The 23,110-nt window shown below is 42.4% G+C and overlaps 1 protein-coding gene across 2 annotated transcripts in view; it reads left to right on the top strand.

Annotated features, from left to right (window-relative positions):
• The window catches only part of scn4ab (sodium channel, voltage-gated, type IV, alpha, b), a 42,283-nt gene that overhangs the window by 16,866 nt on the left and 2,307 nt on the right, over positions 1-23,110 (top strand). Inside the window, exons 4-30 of one of the 2 annotated variants that reach the window (XM_085455300.1) lie at positions 1,962-2,080; positions 2,173-2,262; positions 3,683-3,811; positions 4,120-4,211; positions 4,365-4,637; positions 4,711-4,774; positions 4,862-5,003; positions 7,585-7,785; positions 7,854-7,962; positions 10,165-10,403; positions 10,533-10,604; positions 10,684-10,785; positions 11,335-11,691; positions 13,249-13,450; positions 13,542-13,783; positions 13,975-14,074; positions 14,224-14,378; positions 17,452-17,625; positions 18,804-18,926; positions 19,014-19,298; positions 19,473-19,526; positions 21,032-21,171; positions 21,252-21,354; positions 21,447-21,717; positions 21,848-22,469; positions 22,569-22,713; positions 22,792-22,869. In XM_085455300.1, the coding sequence (XP_085311426.1) occupies positions 1,962-2,080; positions 2,173-2,262; positions 3,683-3,811; positions 4,120-4,211; positions 4,365-4,637; positions 4,711-4,774; positions 4,862-5,003; positions 7,585-7,785; positions 7,854-7,962; positions 10,165-10,403; positions 10,533-10,604; positions 10,684-10,785; positions 11,335-11,691; positions 13,249-13,450; positions 13,542-13,783; positions 13,975-14,074; positions 14,224-14,378; positions 17,452-17,625; positions 18,804-18,926; positions 19,014-19,298; positions 19,473-19,526; positions 21,032-21,171; positions 21,252-21,354; positions 21,447-21,717; positions 21,848-22,469; positions 22,569-22,713; positions 22,792-22,869 (4,683 nt within the window). Of the gene's footprint in view, positions 1-8; positions 2,081-2,172; positions 2,263-3,682; positions 3,812-4,119; positions 4,212-4,364; positions 4,638-4,710; positions 4,775-4,861; positions 5,004-7,584; positions 7,786-7,853; positions 7,963-10,164; positions 10,404-10,532; positions 10,605-10,683; positions 10,786-11,334; positions 11,692-13,248; positions 13,451-13,541; positions 13,784-13,974; positions 14,075-14,223; positions 14,379-17,451; positions 17,626-18,803; positions 18,927-19,013; positions 19,299-19,472; positions 19,527-21,031; positions 21,172-21,251; positions 21,355-21,446; positions 21,718-21,847; positions 22,470-22,568; positions 22,714-22,791; positions 22,870-23,110 lie in introns of those variants that run through there. The other variant, XM_085455299.1, reaches the window with a different exon arrangement.

Raw genomic sequence — 23,110 nt, 5'->3', positions numbered from 1 at the left:
ATGTTTGAACATAAGGATGTCCATAAGTGTACAACACATTTCTGTAATTGTATTATCATATCTACGGCCATATGTTCTGAGCCCTCAGGTGAAGAGAGGAGCTGAACTGCCAACTGATCACCAATTGGTGGTGAGTTGGATCAGGTAGCAGGGGCAGATGCCAGACACACCTGGCACACCCAAATATATCATGGGGGTGTGCTGGAAATGTTCTACACCTTCATTGATTAGGCTGCTGCAAGGAGATGCAGCTGCAAAGCAGTTGATACCTCTCGTGATCCCTAATCAACATTGTGGACACCAGAGGGGAATAGAGCCACTGGGCCATTGGGCTTGGTTAGCCTGTGGGACTCCACAGGCAGCTGACAGGTACCGACAGGCGAAGGGGAACTCAGGCTATAGATGAAGCAAAATATCACAAGGGGAAAGAGGTGCTCGAATTAAACTGTTTATAGCAGGGTGGGTTGTTGCTTACTTCAGCTGACTTGGTCATAGAAAGGAATACTTTGAGGGCATCCTGAATCCTATTGGCATAGCTTCTGTAGAGCTAGCAGAGTCTGAGAACAAGGGAAGGAATTGGGCTTAGTTAGCCTATTACTAGAGGTGAGTCACTGACACAGTTAAGCAGTTTCTTGGAGGCCTGGCTCCTAGGGTGGATTAGGTTCACCATGAGTTTCTAAAAGCCCTGGATGTTGTAGGGCAGTCACGCTAATGGTAAAAACACAGCCCTTTTCTGCGGTGCCAAGGTGCCACGTTCCCAGCCACCATCGATGAGTCAGAGGCCCCCGGGAGAATTGGTGGGGGCTCGGGAGATGTCGTCAGTAAGTCGGGAACTATCGCCTGGATGCTGAAGCTCCTGGTAGCCAGGAGAATGTGATCTGCTTCTTCTGCAAGTGAGTGGTAAACCTTCGCAGCCAGCAGTGCTCTCACTGTCAACATAAATGAAGACAGAAAACCAAACAGCAGTGACTGAAGTTGGAGGACGAATGCAATTTTTTTTCCACACAAAGAGGGTTCCCGATGGTTAGGAACAAATGTAATCACATGGCAGGATGCTGTTAATGGACCAATTTTCAGTCAGGAGAACAACTGCAATAGAAGGTTAGTCATTAACATACTGCTGCATGGGCTGGGCTGTAGTTACATTGTAAGGTTTTAAAAACTGAGCTTAAAAAATGAATAGTAATGGTAAAATCCGAGAGAGGCCGACAGTGATCACTGACTGTTTTAGATTAAATAAAACAAGATACAAAGAGAACACGCTAAAAACACAACAGCCTTAATAAATGCAGAGTGGTTTGGACCCAGAAGCAGGATTCATCAGGTCATCACTTAATGATCGGATATTCCACCCTCTGTGAATGGTTTAATGCAGTACAGTTGTTATTATTATCACTCGTCACATCCTGTTTATGACAGTTAAAATAACATTCATAAGAAAATTGTCTGTGTAAACTGTATCTGGTGTTTATTAGGCCGATACTACTGTACTTTAATGTAATTGATAAGGATAGTACTCCAAGAGCCATATATTTTATGAGGTGGTACTCATTGTGAAAAGCTTGAGTAGTAAGGCATTCCTAGTTGACACACCTGCAGCACAATGTGGAGCTCTGGGATGGTTCCTCTGGATTGGCAGACTGGGAAGGTGGTCCCCATCATTATGAAAGAGAACTGGAGGGTGGATGCTCCACCTATACAGCGTCTTGAGTTTTCCTGGAATTGTTTATGTCAGGGTACCAGAGACAAGAGTTCATTTGCTACTAGAACACTGGATTCAGGAGGAGCAGTTTTTGTCATGGTTGAAACAATGGACCAGTTCTTTATCCTCTCGAGGATATTTGAGGTTGTGTGGGACTTTACCCAACCAGTCTACATGTTATCATTTGATACTGATGGTGAGAAACACCATACCACCTGTCTGCCTGTCACCTGTGTCTCACCTGTCTGTCTCTCTGCAGACCTTCATTGTGCTCAGTAAAGGAAACGTGATCTACAGGTTTAATGCTGAACCCGCCTGTCACCTGCTGAGTCCATTCAACCCACTCAGGATCTTAGCCATCAAGGTCCTCATTCATTCATATCCTTTACGATAGTTTGCACCCTACCTGCATAATGTCACAGTATGCCTTTATGACAACAGGATGACATTTTTTTTCTTACAAATAAAACTTTATTCAGTCTGTTCATTATGGTAACGATTCTGACCAACTGTGCGTTTATGACGATGAGTGACCCACCAGCATGGAGCAAGACAGTCGAGTGAGTTCATGCACGCGCGCACACACACTCTCTCTCTCTCTCTCTCTCTCTCTCTCTCTAAAGTGACATCACGTTTCAGGTTATTGTGTGGGGTTTTTTTCATGTTTTGTGGCTGTCTGAGACCCTGGAGTATAATCGTGGGTGGGTCTCTGCAGATGTCTCTATGACACCACGTGACATGTTTATCAGTGAGCACAGAGATTCTCAGAAAGCTGAGAGAAAGATCCTGCAACAGCTGGAAAACGTGCTCTGTGTCATGGTCCTGGGCCATGTTGGCCCAGTATTCTTAGTTTTCTTGTATGTTTGTATTTTGTTCCCTATTTAGGCCATGTTTCCTGAGTTGCCCTGTTGTGTTGTTCCCTAAGTGTTTTCCCTTCGTGGCTTTTACCCCCTGTGTGCCCCTCTGTGTATCTGTGAGCCCTCGCCTCTCCTTATGTTTTATTCCATGTTTCCCCTGCCCGTTATGTCTAAGTTCTCCCCGTGCTCTCTCTCCCCCTGTGTGCCCTCTGTGTATTTATGAGCCCTCGTCTCCCTTTGTGGTTGTTCCATGTTTCCCCAGCCCGTTATGTCTGTGTTTTCCCCGTGCTCTCTCTCCTCCTGTCTGAACCTCTGGGTTAGGGTTTTGGAAAAAACCCTTGGACTACCCACGTTCCCTCTTTTGACTTCTTGTATTCCAGCAGCGATTCTTAGTCTCAGCAGCTTTGGTCATTTGGTTGTTTAGTTCGCCCCAGGCACGTGGTTACAGTACCATGTTGAAGTCACATGACACATAAAAACAATAATCAAACATTAAACTAACTGAATCAAAGTTTCTTTGATTTAAATCATAATTAAGTGTTACAGCTCTCCTTTACTTTCCTCGTTTCACTCTGCAACCTGATTTCTGCTGGAAGAATATATGTAAACTCTCATTTCCCTCCATGAAATGTGATAAGAAAAAAATCCTGATCATATTGTAAAACTTCAGCAGAGGAAATCCTGTTTAATCGTGAAAGTAAGAGCATGCATATATGTGAAGGCAACTCTTAGTTTGCTACAAAGCACAAGGACTGGGTGCTGAAGGTCACTTGGTCTGATGAGTACAGGTTTACCTTGTTCCAGAGTGATGGAGACATGAGAGTAAGAAAACAAGTGGGTGACGTGATGCATCCATCATGTACACAATATCACTAGTACCTGCTATACAAGCCAACCTGATCAGCTGAGTGAGATGGTCAGGTGATGAGAGGTGAAATGTCCTCACAAAACTGTCACTTTCTTTCCAAACTCCACCATGACCTGGATGACCGATACCTACACAGACATATGTAATGGTCAGAAATCCAGTGTTAAGTCCAGTTGGGGATTTTGCTGTGCTGCTATAATACCCTGCTGATATGAGTTTTATGTTTTTTATTTTCTCTGTTTCCTTGTTGAACAGATATGTGTTCACAGGCATCTACACATTTGAAGCATCTATCAAAGTTTTGTCTCGAGGATTCTGCATCGGAGACTTCACCTTCCTCAGAGACCCGTGGAATTGGCTGGACTTCATGGTCATCAGCATGGCGTAATAATCAATCATACATTTGATGTATTAATCAGACAGCATACGGTTCAGATGTAATTTTATTTCATTTTATTTGGCAAAATGAAAAAAAGAAGCCTCAGAAGCAGCTTTAACTGTAAAAGCAAAATATTTTATTTTAGATGGAAGCTATTTATATTCCATCTTCATAGTTAAATTTCAAACAACATTTAGTAATTAAAGGAAGATGATGCAAGTGACGATGATTAGAATGATTACAAAGGTGAAAAAAATTATGAAAATAGTGACAATGATAAGAGATGAAGGTGTTGATGATGTGTCTATTCCAGATATTTGACGGAATTTGTGGATTTGGGAAATGTGTCGGCATTGAGGACATTCCGAGTTCTTCGAGCTCTTAAAACGATTACCGTCATCCCTGGTCAGTGTGTGTGTACATGACTGGATTTTGGATGTTAAGTGCACCTAAAAAACAAAAAACGTGTTTAACCACCAAAAAACCAGCGATTTTCGTCTCCCTGTAGTGATGACTTTGATGTTTGTGATTAGACTTTAACACCCATCCAATCCGCAGGTCTGAAAACAATTGTTGGAGCTCTCATCCAATCAGTGAAGAAGCTTGCTGATGTCATGATTCTGACAGTTTTCTGCCTCAGTGTCTTCGCTCTGATTGGTCTTCAGCTCTTCATGGGAAACCTGAGGCAAAAATGTGTCCTGATGCCACCACCATTTCTTAGCAACCACACGTCAGACAGTAATCTTAACACCAGTTTCTATGGCAATGACACTTACAGCAACAACACGGGAAGCAGTAACTTTGACTTCTACGAGTACATCAACAACCCAGGTAGGAATACTTTAAGGGTTAGGATTAAGCTTCTCTGAAGAACATAGCTGTAACCCCAGTCTGTCTGTCACAGAGAACCATTACTACTATCCTGGTCATGCTGATGCTCTGCTGTGTGGAAACAGCTCTGATGCTGGGTATGTCAACATAATGATACAAATAATAGTAAATGGCAATAATAGTAATGTTAACATGAGCACAGATGATGACAACAATGTGTCCAGGGTCTGTCCGGATGGTTACGTCTGTATGAAGGCAGGGAGAAACCCAAACTACGGCTACACCAGCTACGACACTTTCGGTTGGGCGTTCCTGGCTCTTTTCAGACTCATGACTCAGGACTTCTGGGAAAATCTGTTCCAGCTGGTCAGTAACTCGCTGGTCCACTATAGGCTGTTTCCACAAACTGTAAAAATGGACACATCCTCCATGTAGAAAAAGCTGCATACTTTCCAATCAATCAGGAGCCATTTGGTCTCTGCGAGAAAGTAAACCGACTACTTAACTGGCTTTTGAGTTCACTAAACTCTTTCCTAATGAAAACTGATGTTTGGATAGAAGCAGTTCACACCAATTATCTCAAGTCACTTGAAAATCGACACCCTACAATATTAGAGAGCACTCTGCAGCAAAATGCTCTATTAGGATGCTGTTATGGCATTTAAGATAAGATGGGACCTGATTGTTTAAGACCTTGTATGTGAGGAGCATGATTTTAAATTCATAATAAATGTAACCCTCTCAGGCTCAAATTAAACTTTTTGTTGCTAATGCACAACCAAGTCCTGCAGTGGTACTTCTGAGTAAAACAAACTCATAAAATATGTATGTGGGGTGTGTGTGTGTGTGTGTGTGTGTGTGTGTGTGTGTGTGTGTGTGTGTCAGCCTGTATGTACACAAACCTCTGCATCCAATTCTTGTTTTTTAAAGTGATTCATGATGTGTGACATACAATCCTTCACTGCAGTTCACCGATACCATCAAAAGCCCTAAAATACTATGAGATTCATGCTCATGATGAGTGGATGGAAACTTCTGGCCGATGACTACTCTACTGATGATGATTTAAAATATTACGTAGCTCCATCAGACCTGTCGTGACTGATTTTCACTTCAGTTCTTGTGTAATTTGGCATACTTCAGGCTTTTCACTCTGTTTCCCACAACATTGGTTTGTCCCTTGAGTAAAGAGCTTTGTATGAGTTAATGATTTATAGGTCAGAGTTCAGAGGCTCAATACACACAAGAAAAAAATTTCATTTGAAAATGGTCAGGGACAAGGACTGGATTGAAAATGGATGAAAAAACATCCAATGTAAAAAGAAGAACTTTGAAAAAGCTTGAAAAAACGTGAAAAACTATTGGTCAAGAGAATTTTTTAAATTACAAGACAATCTGGCTCCTTGGAAGAAACATATGGAGAACTGAGGGATGGCATTTGGACATTACATCCATTTTTGAGATACAGTCTGTTTCCTGACTTCCCATGATGCACTGCCATGTTACGTTTCATTCGGTTTCTAACTTTCTCAGAATTTAGGATGAAAAATATTTGTGTGACGTTTGAAATATTTGACAGCTTGAAACAGCATAACTGTAGATATAAACATCATAAAGAGAACAAATACACCTGTGTGACGTCAGCACAGAGAAGGGCCATTTACCATTTTACCAAATAAACACAAAATAAATGAGTGCAGAATTAAATGAGAACATAAACAGGGCAACAGTGTCATACATAGGGCTGCTCGATTATGGCAAAAATGATAATCACGATTATTTTCACTGAAATTGAGATCACGATTATTTGACGATATTTATTTAACCCTTTAAGACCTACTATAGAACCAAGTCCACCAGAGCTTATATTATTTTTTTTACATGCTGTAGTGCCATTTGTGGGAGCATTTCAAGTTGCTATACATCAATACAACTGTTATAGTCCATATTTTAATAATATGTATGCATTAAGTCCATAGTAATTACATAAATTGCAAAAAAGTGCAATAAACTACAAAAAAAATTGAAAATCGCTTTTGTTTTGTTTACATATATTTCTACTTGGAGAAATTTAAGAGGTTTATCCCTCAAAACTTTAAATACAATAAAGTTGCAAAAAATAGTTTCCCACCACAGGAAATTTATTTTGAGTGTCTTCATAGTTTTATTTTGGAGATACAGCAATTTTTATATATTGCAGGAAAAACAAAAAACAATCCTATGATGCAAATTTGCAAAGAAAACAGCATGTGCATCATTTCACTGTGGGAAGTGTTACGAACAGCTGATAGGAACAGCAAAGCGTGTTTCTGGAATATTATGTTTTTGTTCCTGCAAGCGCTTTTTATGCAATTTTTGCAAAGCTATATGTGGAACGAAACCGTGACCGAGGACAAGCTGATGGCATCAGATGTAAGTACAACTCCTCCGGTTTCATATGCAAAACAAATTATTGCGCTAGCTTACACGGTTCAGGTTCTACAGGGATTTAAAAATAGTTACGCAAAACGGAGCGTGCTGCTCTGACCGGCTTTAAAGGGTTAACAATGACTTTAAAAAAATAATATAAAATAGTGTGCAACACCACTGAAGTTTTTTTTTTTAAACTCTCTTTTCAACCAACGGCAGTCACTCTCCAAATAACTTCTGCTTAGCTTTCCGAGCTTCCCTCGGGTCCTCTTAATCAGCGGTCTCCAACCTTTTTTGCGCCACGGACCGGTTTATGCCCGACAATATTTTCACGGACCGGCCTTTAAGGTGTCGCGGATAAATTAGGGAGGGGCTAATAATCGGCTCAGTCATTTTTAATGATCGTTGAAAGCCCAGATCGTAATCGTGATTAAAATTCGATTAATTGAGCAGCCCTAGTCATATATCTTATATATTATGAGACAAACCAAGAGCCAAAGCAGTTCCGCCCACCTGTCCTTCTTTTGTTTCTATGCAGACTTTGCGAGCCGCCGGTAAAACCTACATGATCTTCTTTGTGGTCGTCATCTTCCTCGGGTCATTTTACCTCATTAACCTCATCCTGGCTGTGGTCGCCATGGCGTACGCCGAGCAGAATCAAGCCACCATCGCTGAAGCCAAACAGAAGGAGGAGGAGTATGCTCAGATCCTGGAGGCGCTGAAGAGGAGAGAAGAGGAGGTCTGATCACTGGCATGAAAACTTGCACAGGATCATTTAAACACAGCTGAATCTTTGTTTCATTACAGCAGGCAACCAGGACGGCAGAGCTGTTAGAGGATGCAGACCCAACACTGCAGAAGAAAAATTCATCTACAGATTTAAACAGCCACAAGCTAGAGCACAATGCAATGGAAGGTACATACACCTGTGTCATGTTACCTCTAACACAGAGCCTGTGGGATGTCCTGTCATTATGACCAACCAGGCCAAACTGTTCAGAGGTAGACGTTGAGCACCTTGCGGGAAAAACGAAGCTGGTCGTTTTCATTTGAATGGTCCCTATGTAAAGTCTCTTTAAAAGCATTTTGAAGTCTCTGGTAAAATCTCTGTGCTATACTAACAGTGTTCAGTGGCTCTGTGGTGTAGTGGTTAACACCTGGCCTTATACGTGAAAGATCTTTGGCTGCCTCTCCCCACCGCAGGGAAAAGGGTAACACCACCTGGGTCTGGGTGCAATTCCCCCCTCCAGGGACAAGGGTACCTAGACCCGGTTTGTAGAGTACGCTTGGGGAGTGTGATTGTGTGTACAGCGTCTCTTTATGTCTGTCTCCACGTTGGTTGAGTGTGGAGTGAGTGCATATGAGAGCATGAGGGTGGGAATGGATGTTTGTGTCTGTGTGTGCCTGTATGTCTGTGTCTATATGTCAGGTTGGGTATCAGACGCCACCTCTCTGGGGACACCTCAGGCCCTCCAAGGTTTGGAGGCCTATCTCCACCCACCACCACTTCCCCTGCCGGTGGCGGACTCCCTCAGGTGTCGGTGTGTTGGTGGTTCTTTGTGTCTGGGGGTGGGCGTCCGGGTACACACCGGCTCACTCCTTGGCGGCCGCTTGTCGGGGCCTGGGGCCTGGGGCTCGCTCGGGCCCCTTTGGAGGTGGGGTGCCCCCGGCCTCTCGGCCTGGGGCTCGGTCACTCAGGCGCAGCTGGGGGCCGGCGGAGCTCACGGGCGCGTCACTGCAACTCCCCCTGACTTCTGCTCCGCGGCTGCTGGGCGAGCCCTCATCTGGGACTCTCCTCAGCTCTTACTGGGACAGTGGCGCGGCTGCCCCTCTGTTGGTCTTCCATGGTCTCTTGTGTTCTGGGGGCCTCTGGATGTCTGGAGTTTTGATCTCCTCCATACCCGCTTCACACCCTGGAGGACGGGGCTGTGGCCCCCCCACACTCCCTAGCAGATCATTACATGGAGAAACCTTTGGAATGCAAGCATGCTGATCCACACAGGTATGCACACATGGGTATTCACAGACGCGGACTAAAGCTTTCTTGGCTGCTACCTCAAAGCACACTGTGCGCTGTCTATCTTGCGTGCTGCACAATATCGTTTATTATTTAGTAAATATTGATATCTATGGCTAGCTAGTTTATTGTGATGGTGCTTTGTTTTCTCTATTATTATGTTGCTCTTTGTTGTTTGCTGTCTCCTCTGTTTGTTTTTTTTGTTTGTTTTTTTTTTTTCTCCATACAGGTGACCCAGGAGTTCTTTTTTTTTTTTTTTTTCTCTCTCTTCCCCCCCCTTCTCACCGTCTCTTCTCCCCTTTGGTTTTCTTTCTTTCTCTCCCCCTCTTTCTCTCATTCATTCCCCCTGTCCTATTTATTTAAAAAAAAAAAAGAAAAAAAAAAAAAAGAAAGATCTTTGGCTTGAAAGTGAAAGGAGGCACGAAATTCATCCTCAGTGAGTCCCAAGTTAGCATAAACCCAGATAAACATGAGGGTTCAATCATCCATCTGTCTTAAATCACAGCTGCTGCAGCTGAAAATACCAACCTACAGTGTCCAAATAGCATCATCTCCAATGTTCATAAATGTCTATAGTAATTGTTCAGCTGCTTTCAAATACATTTGGTCTAAAATGTTTATAGGCACATTAATGAGCTCAAATCAATTACAGCTTTCATGTATTTCCCACAAACAGCAGAAACATGTTAAACCAAAGGTTGAATTTAACTTTGAGCTACTGCTATGCAGCAGAAGGTGAAATAAACAAAGACTCCAGAGGAGAGATTTAAACCACAGTGGTAATGAGTAATAGCTACAGCAAGAACAAGGGAGATGAAAATTAACCTTCTTCACCTGGAGATAGAAATTCAGTCTAAATTTTTAAACAATCTCACTTGACTTCTGATCTCTGGCTCGTGACAGTATGCAGGGAAAAAGCATAACACAAACAGAAAGCCTTCACTGTACTTATAACCTCTGTGAAGCTCTTTGTCTTACAATGAACACTGCATAAATCCCATTTAATTGGTCTGTGACATTTGTATGTGATATGTGCACATCTGGACCTTTAGAGAAAATCTCAATAAAGCTCATGCTTCACCAATCAGCTGTGACTTTCAGAATTTGAGGATGACCAGAGGCCGTGTCCTCCATGTTGGTATGCGTTCGCTGACATCTTCCTGAAGTGGAACTGTTGTGGCTGTTGGCGATGGCTCAAGCAGTGGCTCTTCATCATTGTTATGGATCCATTTGTGGACCTCACCATCACCATCTGCATCGTCCTCAACACTGTCTTCATGGCTATGGAGCATTATCCAATGACAGAGGAGTTTGAGGAGCTGCTGAGTGTTGGGAATCTGGTCAGTGATAGAGTCATACAATGTGATCCTGATTAGATGCATTCAGCTCACATGAATGTTACACTCTGTTAAACACAGTAAAGATCTTAACATATTTGGATGTCTGACCCCTCACCTCTAAACCCCCAGGTCTTCACAGGTATCTTTACAGCTGAAATGGTCCTTAAGCTTCTGGCCATGGACCCGTATTACTACTTCCAGGTCAGACTTTGCGTTTGTTTACTGATGATTCACAACTGTTCCTATAGTAACATTTTTGTACTTTTTGTCATGGCTGTAGGTGGGCTGGAACATCTTTGACAGCATCATTGTCACCATGAGTCTGGTTGAACTGGGATTAGCTAACGTTCAGGGCCTATCAGTGTTACGCTCATTCCGACTGGTCAGTGCATCATCATCATTGTCATTACCATCATCACTTACTCAGAAAGTGAATGAAAAATGATATTAGAATCAGAATCAGAATCAGAATGGGGTTTATTGCCAAATGTTGAGCAGGTTTACAACATTAGGAAATTGCTGCGGTGCTTCAGTGCAAACATAGTGTCATAAATAGCACTTAAATAGACATGGAAAAAAATAAAAGTAGGGATAAGAATTAAAAGTGCTACGTGGGAAGATATGTGCATGAGATATACATGAGATATATACATGAGAATAAGAATTAAGAGTGCTACGTTGAAAGATATATACATGAGTGCAGGTGGTGATCAGTGCCAAACATGGAATGATGCAGTGAACACAGCGTAGGGTCATGTGTTAGTGGTGGGAACAGTCATATGGTTATTGTTCATGTGTCCAACAGCAGAGGGGAAGAAACTGTTCTTATGGCGAGAGGTTCTGGTGCGAATGGACCGGAGCACTAATGGACCAGATATTAGTGCTAGTCTGTCTTCTCACCCTTATCTCACATGCCTCTTCACCTTTACAGATGCGAGTATTTAAGCTGGCCAAGTCCTGGCCAACCCTGAACATGCTGATAAAGATCATCGGGAACTCGGTGGGGGCTCTTGGGAACCTGACTCTGGTTCTTGCCATCATTGTCTTCATCTTTGCTGTCGTCGGCATGCAGCTGTTTGGGAAGAACTATAAAGACTGCGTCTGTCGCATTGCAGAGGACTGTGAGCTTCCTCGCTGGCATATGCATGACTTCTTCCACTCCTTCCTCATCATCTTCAGGGTGCTGTGCGGTGAGTGGATCGAGACCATGTGGGACTGTATGGAGGTGTCGGATCAGACCATGTGTCTGATTGTCTTCATGATGGTCCTGGTTATTGGAAACCTGGTGGTGAGTATCTGACTAGAAAGTGCTTTTTCCCAAATCAGTTTCTTATTGTTTCAGGTTTTGAAAGTCAAAGGTATATGGTGACATTTACAGAAAGGCAAGCAAAGACGATAAACCCAGCGTTTTTGTTTTAACACAAGCCTCATCAACCATTCACAGCAGATTTTTTTTCCATGCTCTTTCTATCTAACATTCACATGCATTGATGCATCAGAAATTAACCTGAGGTTAGTATCTTGCCCAAGGAAATTTGTCATGCACATTGGTGCACATTGGTGCACTGGTGGTGAGATGCTAAACAAACCTGGTGTACCCAAACATGAGGGTGCACTAGGAACGTCTGACAGAGGCCCAAATCCAAAAGCTCTTCAACTCCCACCTCTGGCGGAGTTTTTAAGGCATTCTAATGGAGGTTGGTGACATTGAGTTCCATTAGATCATGTTCCACACCTCCACACCATTGCTGTGGTTACTGCAAGGGGCTACGGCTGCAAGGGAAACACGGAAGATCAAGGGAGCTGTCAGGCTAAAGGAGGTGTCTTATTGGGCTTGGTTAGCCTGTGGGACTCCAGAGGCAGCTGACAAGTGCTGGCAGGCTAAACGAATTGGGCTCTGACAGTGGCTGATGCAAAAACTTGGGCGTGGGACGAGTTTGGTGAGACCATGGAACAGCACTTTTTGACGGCCTCATGGCGACTCTGATAAACCGTCTGATGACTCACACAACTGGTCCGTGGCTATGCCCCTGGGGTGGACAAGATTTGCCCTAAGTTCCTTAAGACTCTGGATGTTGTGAGGCTCTCTTGGTTGACACGCCTTTGCAATGTTGAGTAGAGTCCTGGGACAGTGCCTCTCATTTCCCTTTGTGAAAAGGGGGAAAAGAGGGTGTGCTCCAACTACAGGGGGATCACACTCCTCAACCCCCTGGGACTCACTCTCCAGTATCTATGTCGGGATACTGGAGAGTGAGTCTGTTCATTTGTTGAATTTTGGGTTCAGGAGGAACAATGCCATTTTTCTCCTGGTCACCATCACAGGATACTCAAGGGATGTGGTCAAATGCCTTCTCCAAATCCACAAAAACACATAAATAGGAATTATGAGTTGTACATTAGCTTGCCACAATTGCTTTGAGGCTGTCCAAAAGTGCTGTTCCATGCTCTCACCACACTCAAGTTTTTTGCATCAGACACTGCCAGAGTCCAACTTCATTTGAGCTGACTTTGGAGCTCCACAGGCTTGCCAAGCCCAGGCCAAGTAGATTTAAATCTGCTTCCAGAGATGATAGCTAAATGCACCCACAAGATGCCAGTAAATCAAAGGATGACGTAAACAGGCAATGAGAGAAGCTTTGTGACAGAACACTGAGATGTGAGGCGAGAGACAGCTTTCATGTTTTGGTTTAATTGATATTGATTTATAGGTTTTACTGAGCAAGCAGTGCCTGTCTTGCATTCACTGATAAAACTGTTATTTTTTCATTCTGAATGTGTTCCTAAATTAGTTTCTTCTTATTTTAGGCCATGAATCTGTTTCTAAAGCTTTTCCCTTTTGTTGCAGGTCCTGAATCTGTTCCTGGCCTTGTTGCTGAGTTCTTTCAGTGGTGATAATCTAGCAGCTCCAGAAGATGAAGGAGAAAACAATTTACAAATCGCCATAAACCGGATTAACCAGGCTGTGGCCTGGACCAAGTTCTGGATCCTGGAACACATCTGGGCTTTAGTGAGAAATAAGAAACAAGTCAACCAAGACCAGTCCAGTGGTACAAGCCATGTTTCAGATGTTTATTGTTTATTAGTGTTATGTGTAAAGAAAAAAAGCTTTAAATTGGATTTAATGTCCATTTACTTTAGCAGTCAGTTGTGAGGAAGACGACACAATGATGAAGGAGGTATTACCTTTGACCTTTGTGACCTCAGATGAACCAGAGCCCCATGACAAAGCCTCTAGCTTTAACCATGGCATCCTGACCAGTAACTACCATACCATTGCATCCCTGCGGGTCCCAATAGCCGAGGCTGAGTCCTACTTTGACATACGTGAAAATGAAGAGGAAGAGGAAGATGACCTGGATGGAGAAGAGAAGTACTCACAAGTAATCCCTGTTATTGTTCCTTTCTATTCTATGGACCTTTTTTCACAGCAGCATGATGCAGTAGCTAGTATAGGTAAACACAGGTAATTTAGGCTCTGCTCCTGTATTAATGTCATTAGTGTTGGATTAGTTTTAGTAATTATGTATTAGTGTTGTCTTTATCAAAGTTTAACTGCTCTCTTTTTGTTCAGGGCAATATGTCATCAGTCTGCAGTACTGCAGATTTTCGTCCTGAAGTCCCAAAGGAGGAAGATGAAGAAACAAACACGCCTGTGGACTGCTGCAGCGACAGTAGGCACATGCATGCGTTCATAGACACACATTAGCGTTTGTGATTATAAGGTGAAGCGTTCCTTGTGGACCGACTGCAAAGTTAAATGTGTGCTGTGATTTCATTGGCCAATTCAAACACTGCATTTGTTTGTTAATTGATATTTCAGAGTTTTACAGTGGCTGTCCACTCCTGGACATAGACACTTCCCAGGGCCGTGGGAAAGTCTGGTTTAATTTCAGGAGAACTTGTTTCACTATTGTAGAGAACAACTACTTTGAGACATTCATCATATTCATGATCCTGCTGAGCAGCGGTGCTCTGGTAAAACCTTCATTTCTTCTTCTGAGTTTTTTATGTTTTGTTCTGCTTGTAATATTTTTGTTTTTTTAATCCTCATAATTCTGATTGCTGCTCAGTTTTCTCAGTGCTGATTGGTTTGTTTTGATCATGTGACTGAGCAGGTCAGAAATGACTGGTTCGTATTTGTACAGTGATTACTAACCTGTGGAGACAGTGTGGGCAAGCACATGTTGGCTACTAATATGTCTGCTTCAGGTTTTACAGGTGAGATATAACAAATACCCCTACATGAACACACGGCAACTCAAAGAAACACCTTTTAATCAGCATTCAGCATCAAGTCAATTAAACTTTTATGAAGCTCAGTTTCAAGCTGCTTTCGTATTATTGAAATTACTGTTCCTGGAACACTAGAGGATCAACAATTGACTGGCCCACACGCTTGCCTAACCCAAATGTGATAGAACACAACCGGGACGTTATGTTTCAATCCATCCAACGCCACCAGGTGGCACCTCAGACTGTCCATTAGCATCATCTTATCAGAAAGAGGCTCTGACATTGTCACCCATGCATACAACACAAACTACAGAGTGCCATTTGTTGGTTGCTGCAATAAAATTTCAGCAAAATAGACCAGCCTGCTGCATCCTTTTTTTTAGTTAGATTTTCAGGATGTTGTCTGTAGGTAGGTCTGGGATGGCAGGTTGTAGATGCGTCCTTGATCGAACACTGCTGATTTAAATGGCTAAATGACCTCCTCAGCATGTCGTGAAGTTCTCCAGAGGCCTGGTAATGAACTAATCATGTGATTCAGGTGTGTTGACCCAAGGTGAGATCTAAAACCTGCAGGACACCGGCCCTCGAGGCCTGGAGTTCGACACGCTTGATGTAGGTTGATAATTTTAATTTCTATCAAACATTGTGGCATCCTTTCACTTCTAACACATTACCCAGCTCTTATCGGTACAGATATCCAGTGTGGTTTTTTTCCAACTGAGGACTAATGTGTTTTCACAGTGGTCCTCTAACTTTTATGAGCAGTGTACAAAAATGGGTAAGGTTCAAACTTTACTTTTTCACTATGTAAAATGTGCAACTGGAACTTCTTGTTCAGAAACGGATTATTCTGCACTTCCATTCTCCTTTTCATTTGAGATGATTAGGCTTTAAATAAACTCAGAATTTAAATGACAGGTTAACCGAGAGGTCAGGTTTGAATGCCTGAGTGAGTGACATGATAAACTCTTAGTGTTTGTAACAAGTGTTCTGATGGTGCCATCACCATCAGTTTGCTGATGTCTGAAACTGAAGAGAAATACCATCTTAATCTTGAAAATACCTTTGCCTGGAATACCTGGAACTACCTTAAAATACCTGCAAGATACAATCCAAAGTGACCTGTGAGCTCTTTGGTGTGATCAGAATGGAGGCCTTTTTTAAAAAATAACTCGCCGTTTAAGACAAAAAGAACCAAGTCCTTTACTGTTGAGCCATTTTTTTGTATTTTAGCAAATGAGTTTGGTAAAATTATCAGAGGAATAAACTAAAGCAGTATAAAACTGTTTGTGTCTATCAAGTGTAGAAAGTAGAGATGTCACGATACCACTTTTTTATGTCCGATACCGATACCGATATCATAAATTTGGATATCTGCCGATACCGATATGAATCCGATATAGTGTTTTTTAATCAACAAAACTGTTTTTTAAATATCTTGCTGCATTTTGTATAAGTTCATACTCAAGTTTAAAACAACAACTACACTAAAGCTATTCTGTTATACCTGTATGCAAAAAAAAAAATTTCATAGTTCAGCAATACTGATCAATCTAATAAACTTAAACCTACACCATCCTCCCTATTCTGGTATTTTAAAAAGTACTTAGCATAAATATTAAGCAACCTAACTAATAGGGTTCCAACTCCCAGCAACAACAAAAATAAATAAATAAAAAATAGGGAACCACCCCTCACGCTCCACCTCATGATGCTTAATCGATGTAATCAACCTTAATTTGATGCAGTGCGAAAAAAAATGCACAGAAATCAATTATTTTTCAAGAAATATTAAATAGATTCAACATCTTTCTTCAACAAAATTGCAGACTGCACAGATGGTACCTTCCCAAAGGAAAAAGTACTATAGCTTACTAGGGTATATATATTAGACTTAATAGTTACTATATACAGTAATTGACTTCTATTCATTTTACATCAAATTAAAACTTTGTGTGTCAGATAATTATTTATTAAAAGCTAGACATTTTAAATGAGAATAAGAAAGAAAAGTATGTCTTTGTGCCCCCTTTTCCCTGTTCATGCCCTATCGGCCCCCCTGGCTAAACTTTGCTAGATCCGCCCCTGCACAGTTACAGCCGTCAGCTGTAGAAAAAGATCCTGGTGTAGAAAGTAATAATAAATAAATTCTAACAACAGCTGATCAAGCTTAAACATGCTGCTGTTGTTCAGCCGCTGGTTTCCTCTTTCTGGTGCAAAGTGGGCCAAAAGCAAACAAGAGACACGGACTCGCGACAGAAAAGCCGATCAGCTGATCGTTAAGCAGTTTCATGATTGAAGTAGCAGCCGGAGAGCGAGAGGCAGTCGCTTGTTAAGCTTAACGTGGGAATGCTTTACAAACATTCAGAGATGGACTTACACACTTGCTTTACTTCTCTCGGGGATAACTTTGTCGGAGATGAAATGCCGAGTTGCTAGCGAAGCTCCACATGCTATCCAGACCACCGACAGGTCCCGCATGCCACAGCCGCTCTATCACGTGATGCATACTGCTCCGACGTGCTAACGTTCTGAGGTGAGTTACGGCGTGTTGCAAGTTTTGTGAGGTGCTTCCGTGATATTTAATGGATCGGATTACATTTTTTATTTTTCTCCGATATCCGATCCAGTAATTTAGGTCCGTATCGGACCGATACCGATACGTAATATCGGATCGGTCCATCTCTAGTAGAAAGCACTTTAATCTTGTTGAAAATGTCTGTGTTGGTTTATTTTAATAAATATCACTCTACAAGCAGATGCACTACACAGTGAACTCCTTTCCATGTGGTGACTAAAGCTGATTTGAAAACAGGCTTTTGAAGATATCTACATGGAGCAGCGTCGGGTCATAAAGACGATCCTGGAGTATGCGGATCAGGTGTTCACCTACGTGTTCGTGGTGGAGATGGTTCTCAAGTGGGTCGCCTATGGATTCAAGACCTACTTCACCAACGCCTGGTGCTGGCTTGACTTCCTCATTGTAGATGTAAGAACAGAATGGATGATTACCAAAGATGCTGTTGATGTTTATCTTTTGTTTTTCTATGATACAACTGACAGACATTATGAAACATCCCAGATTTCTATAAACAGGAATGTGAACACGGGAGGTTAAAAATTCTACTTCAATTTCACTGAATCAACAACAGTCTGCCTGTTTGACCCACACAGCATTCAGTCACTGTTCCTAGTGTTTTTGCAGCTTAAGTTAAACACACAATGCTTCATGTACTTCACACTTGTCTGCCAGTCCCCGATGTCTCTAAAAAAAGGAAAAGAGTTCATCAAGCTCATTTCCGCCACCTGGAACTTTCCTGGCACTGCCCCTTGAGCCCGCGGCACCACCCCTCCACTGGAGTGGAGCTAAAGACCTCTGCCTTACCTCCACATATTTTAAACAAAACGAGGGTTTCTACAGACACAAACATGGATGTCCATGGCTCCCTGGTGTCTCCCCAGACACTTGCATATAGTTTAATAAGGAGAGATCATTAGAAGGATTTGAACATAATTTATTGATGTTCAGAATTCAGTTTGAGGTATTTGGTGGTTCGACTACAATGGCCCATCACAGCAGAACGGAATCCCACTGGTGATAGGGATTAGGGCTGGACCCCTAGGAATCTTGACGCTGGTGGTGGAAATGAAGATGGAGACTTGAATGGAGGCTGAGTCATGAGAGGTGTCGATGGGGAGGAGGAGGGTTGTACCAAGGGGTCTGCAATGGAGTGGGTACACAGTGAGATTTATAGTACCCACAGCAAAGGCTGATTGGCCTGAAGAAGGTTGGACAAAAGATGACTGGACTAGAGCAGTGATGTCAAAATCAGCTGCACAGTGTGGGAGAGTAAATGAAAGCCTAGATTAGCCGCAATGCCGGGAAAACAGACAGATATGTGACTACAGATATTCCTTATTGAACTTGTGCATAAGCTTCATTAGGGAGACTCCACCACAGTAATAAGGACAGGTTTCCATTCCTCCAGGTTCATGTCTAAACTGCTAATAAATCTGAATATTTCATATAGACTTCTGTTCATGCACAGCTTGTTTTAAATCAGAACAAAGTGTTTATTCTGGGGTCCTCACACCCTGTGGCGTAACAGTCTACTTTAGGAGGACATTAGTACTCTGACTTCACCACCAGTGTCATTTGTCTTTCAGGTGTCTCTGGTGTCGCTAACAGCAAATATCCTAGGATACTCTGAGCTGGGAGCCATCAAGTCCTTGCGGACCCTAAGAGCTCTGAGGCCCCTGAGAGCCCTCTCCCGCTTTGAGGGGATGAAGGTGGGGCTAGCACATGTCTACAACCCTGTCAAGAGGGTCTCAGGGTGCTAGTAAATTTGTGTTTGACTGGTTGCTTTCTCACTGCAGGTGGTGGTTAATGCTCTGGTTGGAGCAGTCCCATCAATCTTCAACGTCCTCCTTGTGTGTCTGATCTTCTGGCTGATTTTCGGCATCATGGGCGTGAACCTGTTTGCAGGAAAGTTTTATTACTGCTTCAATGAGACATCGGAGGAGTTGTTTCTCCCTGAGAGGGTTGACAACAAGACCCAGTGTTTGGCTCTGATTCAGGAAAACTTCACTGAGGTCCACTGGAAGAACCTGAAGATCAACTACGACAATGTTGGAATGGGCTACCTGTCTCTGCTGCAAGTGGTTAGTCTGAACACCTGTGACTTCACAGAGAAATAACCCAATAGATCAATACAGAATAATTCTACTGACCTCACTGATCAGATATTGCTGTCATGATGTTTTGTGGGTCTTTACCTGCTGATTCTTGCAGTAGATGAACAGCTGAAACTGATGTTCAGGACTTTTGTCTTTCAGGCCACATTTAAAGGCTGGATGGATATCATGTATGCAGCAGTAGACTCAAGAGAGGTCAGTTGTACTGAAACGGTTACTGAGACTGTGCTGATACCGATGCACAGATCTCCTACTTGTGAGCAGATTTGTGTATTTAAAAATGAAGTCTGACGGAAAGGGACGAGAATTTTTCATGTCAGAACGTTTCGTTGCTTCTGAGTTATTGTGGTTAGTCGGGTAAACCTAAGAAAAACATTTAAGCCATCACAACAATTTAGCTTATTTCATTTTGTTGGATTCCTAAACAATGCCCTTTAGGCGGGAAAGGAAATCAGATATCTAATGGCAACCAGTGTTGGGGAGTAATGGAATACTACATGTACTGGTGTTACGTATTTAAAATACAAAATATGAGTAACTGTATTCTGTTACAGTTACCATTTAAAAGATGATATTCAGAATACAGTTACTTTGTTGAAATAAATGGATTACATGGCGGTCTTTTCCTGTTTCATATGTTTGGCTATGCTCTCTCTATTTTTGGTAATTCCACGCCGGTGGAAACCCAAACAAAACACGCATTATGAGGCTCAAATGTCTATGTCTCTATCTCGCGGCCCATGTCACCTCTACTTGTGGTCCGCATAATAACGTGAAGAAATATTATTTTAAAATGTTTTATTCAAAAAATGATTTAATATGAATGCAATAGCAGAGTGTTACAGTCATAGCCCTAAAGAATGTAGCCTGATGGGCAGTGTAGTCTGTGCTGCAGGGAGAATGGACTGCCATACCCGTTATGTGTCTGTGAGCGCGAGGAGGGAGAAAAAGGAAAGGTACGAGCTGTCATCGAGCAGAAACGGGAGCTGGAAGCATGTAAATATAATAATAACCACTGCAGCCAAACAGAGAGCCTGACGAGCCCAGCTGTAAGTAAGCTATTAAGACTCGACTGTACACCGTGTTCGTGTTTTCCTCTGAAACAATAAGCTCTGTTGGAGCAGCCTTTCAACGCCTCTCTCTGTCTCTCGCTAGCAAAGTCGACCTAGACAACAAAGTAAAGCTAGTTTTCAGCTACGAGCCCGACACGAACCCGACGTATTAGCCAGAGGTCCCTTTACTACGGTTCGGAGCCGCGGACCTGTTTTATATATGCGTGGAATAGTTTTCTATACGAGATCGCTGCAAAAAGTGCAGCCTTACCTAATGTCCACCTACTGTTACTCATTTATATTAAGATTTAAACATCTAGTTGGTGTGACGAGTAACCTTCAGTAATAGTAATAAATCACACAGCAATAGGACATTCATGTAGTTGTAAAAAGCATGATAATATATTAAGTAATCCAAAGTATTCAGAATACGTTACTCTCATTGAGTAAAGTAGCAGAATACGTTACAAAATACATCTTGGGGCATGTATTCTATAGTGGAATACATTTAAAAAGTAACCTTCCCAACACTGATGGCAACACCCTAACCCCTGAAATAGTGTCCCCAGAGAATGACATCACTCAACAGTTTTCATTCTCACCCTAACCTTTATCTTGGTTACCATGGTTACATTCTTGGGAGTGTAGGTGGAATCCCAGCCAATGTATGAGGACAACCTGTACATGTACCTGTACTTCGTCTGCTTTATCATCTTTGGCTCATTCTTCACCCTCAACCTTTTCATCGGAGTCATTATAGACAACTTCAACCAGCAGAAAGCTAAGATAGGTTTTTACTCACTGACATCAATCATTTATTACTGGATTTCTATTTGCCAGCTGACTGTGTGTTGTTTTTTCTTTACATGGGAGGAGGTGATATTTTCATGACAGAGGAGCAGAAGAAGTATTACAACGCCATGAAGAAACTGGGCTCTAAGACACCTCAGAAACCTATCCCACGGCCTGAGGTCCGTTTGATTACTCCCTGTGAGCAGAAAACAGGATTTAAACATTTGGGATGGAGCAAGATTTAAATGGTTCCTTTATTTTTTGTGTCCAGAATAAGTTTCAGGGTCTGGTCTTTGACTTGGTGACCCAACGTTTTTTTGACGTTCTCATCATGGTGTTGATCTGTCTCAACATGGTGACTATGATGGTGGAAACAGATGAGCAGAGCAAGGACAAAGAAATCATCCTTTACTGGGTCAACCTTGTTTTCATCATCATCTTCTCCACAGAGTGCGGTCTAAAGATCATCGCTCTGCGGCAGCACTACTTTGCCGTCGGCTGGAATATCTTTGATTTTGTGGTGGTTATACTTTCCATTGCAGGTGAATCCATGTTTGAGGAAACTGACAATATTTAATATTTTTGTTTTTTAATTCACACGTTAATAGAAGAATCTCATACTTTCTTTTCCCTTTCCACCTTCTTTCTTTTTTCCTTCCTTCCTTCCTTTAGGCCTTCTCCTTGCTGACATCATAGAAAAGTACTTTGTATCACCTACGCTCTTTCGTGTGATCCGATTGGCTCGTATTGGCCGAATCCTTCGTCTTATTCGTGGAGCCAAAGGGATCCGGACGCTGCTCTTTGCCTTGATGATGTCCCTTCCTGCTCTCTTCAACATTGGTCTCCTTCTCTTCCTCATCATGTTTATTTTCTCCATCTTTGGTATGTCTAACTTTGCCTACGTGAAGAAGGAAGCGATGATTGACGACATATTTAACTTTGAGAACTTTGGAAACAGCATGATCTGCCTCTTCATGATCACCACATCAGCAGGATGGGATGGACTGCTAAATCCCATCATGAACACGCCCCCAGACTGCGACCCAGACTTTGAAAACCCAGGAACGACTGTCAGAGGGAACTGCGGCAGCCCAGCATTAGGCATCGTTTTCTTCACCACGTACATCATCATGTGCTTTTTGGTGGTGGTTAACATGTACATTGCCATCATCCTGGAGAACTTCAATGTAGCTACAGAGGAGAGCAGCGACCCACTGTGTGAAGATGACTTTGAGATGTTTTATGAAACCTGGGAAAAGTTTGACCCCGATGCCTCACAGTTCATACATTACAGGTGAGTCCACCTGTGTTTTAGTCTGGCTCTAATCTGAGATGTGGTGTTCTCTAAAGACCTGTAAGAGTTAAGTTCTGTGGATTCTAATGTGTTCCTCAGTGAGCTGTCAGACTTCTGCGATGCTCTGCAGGATCCTCTGAGGATTCCCAAACCCAACGCTGCCACCCTGATCCAAATGGACCTGCCTTTGGTACCCGGAGAAAAGCTGCACTGTCTGGACATACTGCTTGCTCTCACTGCACAGGTAACCTCACCTGCTCACATTTACAGCTTATTCTATTGGATCTTTATTATATTATACTATATTATATTACATTTATAGGTTTTAGGTGATTCCGGGGCCATGGATGCTCTAAAAGGCAACATGGAAGACAAGTTCACAGCCAACAACCCATCCAAGGTTCTATTCTATTCTATCATAAAGTCTTTACCAGTGTCATGTACAGTTCTTGGGAGAGTTTGCACATGGGCATATTTAAGTACCAGTAATTGGTTTCCTTTCAGTACTGCTTTGAATTTGTGTAGAAGCTGTTATTACATCTGAGACCTGTTTATAGCTTAGCTTCATGCTTAGCTTGTCTAAATTTTTATTTCATGTTGAGATGTCTAACGGTCACACAAAGCTCTCATATATATGTAAA

Source organism: Copadichromis virginalis, linkage group LG4 (assembly GCF_057382275.1).
Source record: "Copadichromis virginalis isolate Kocher_CV1m ecotype Utaka linkage group LG4, C_Virginalis_male_GT1.1, whole genome shotgun sequence".
Classification (NCBI taxonomy): Eukaryota; Metazoa; Chordata; class Actinopteri; order Cichliformes; family Cichlidae; genus Copadichromis; species Copadichromis virginalis.
The sequence above is the reverse complement of the archived record's forward strand: the minus strand, read 5'-3'. Positions and strand labels throughout refer to the sequence as shown.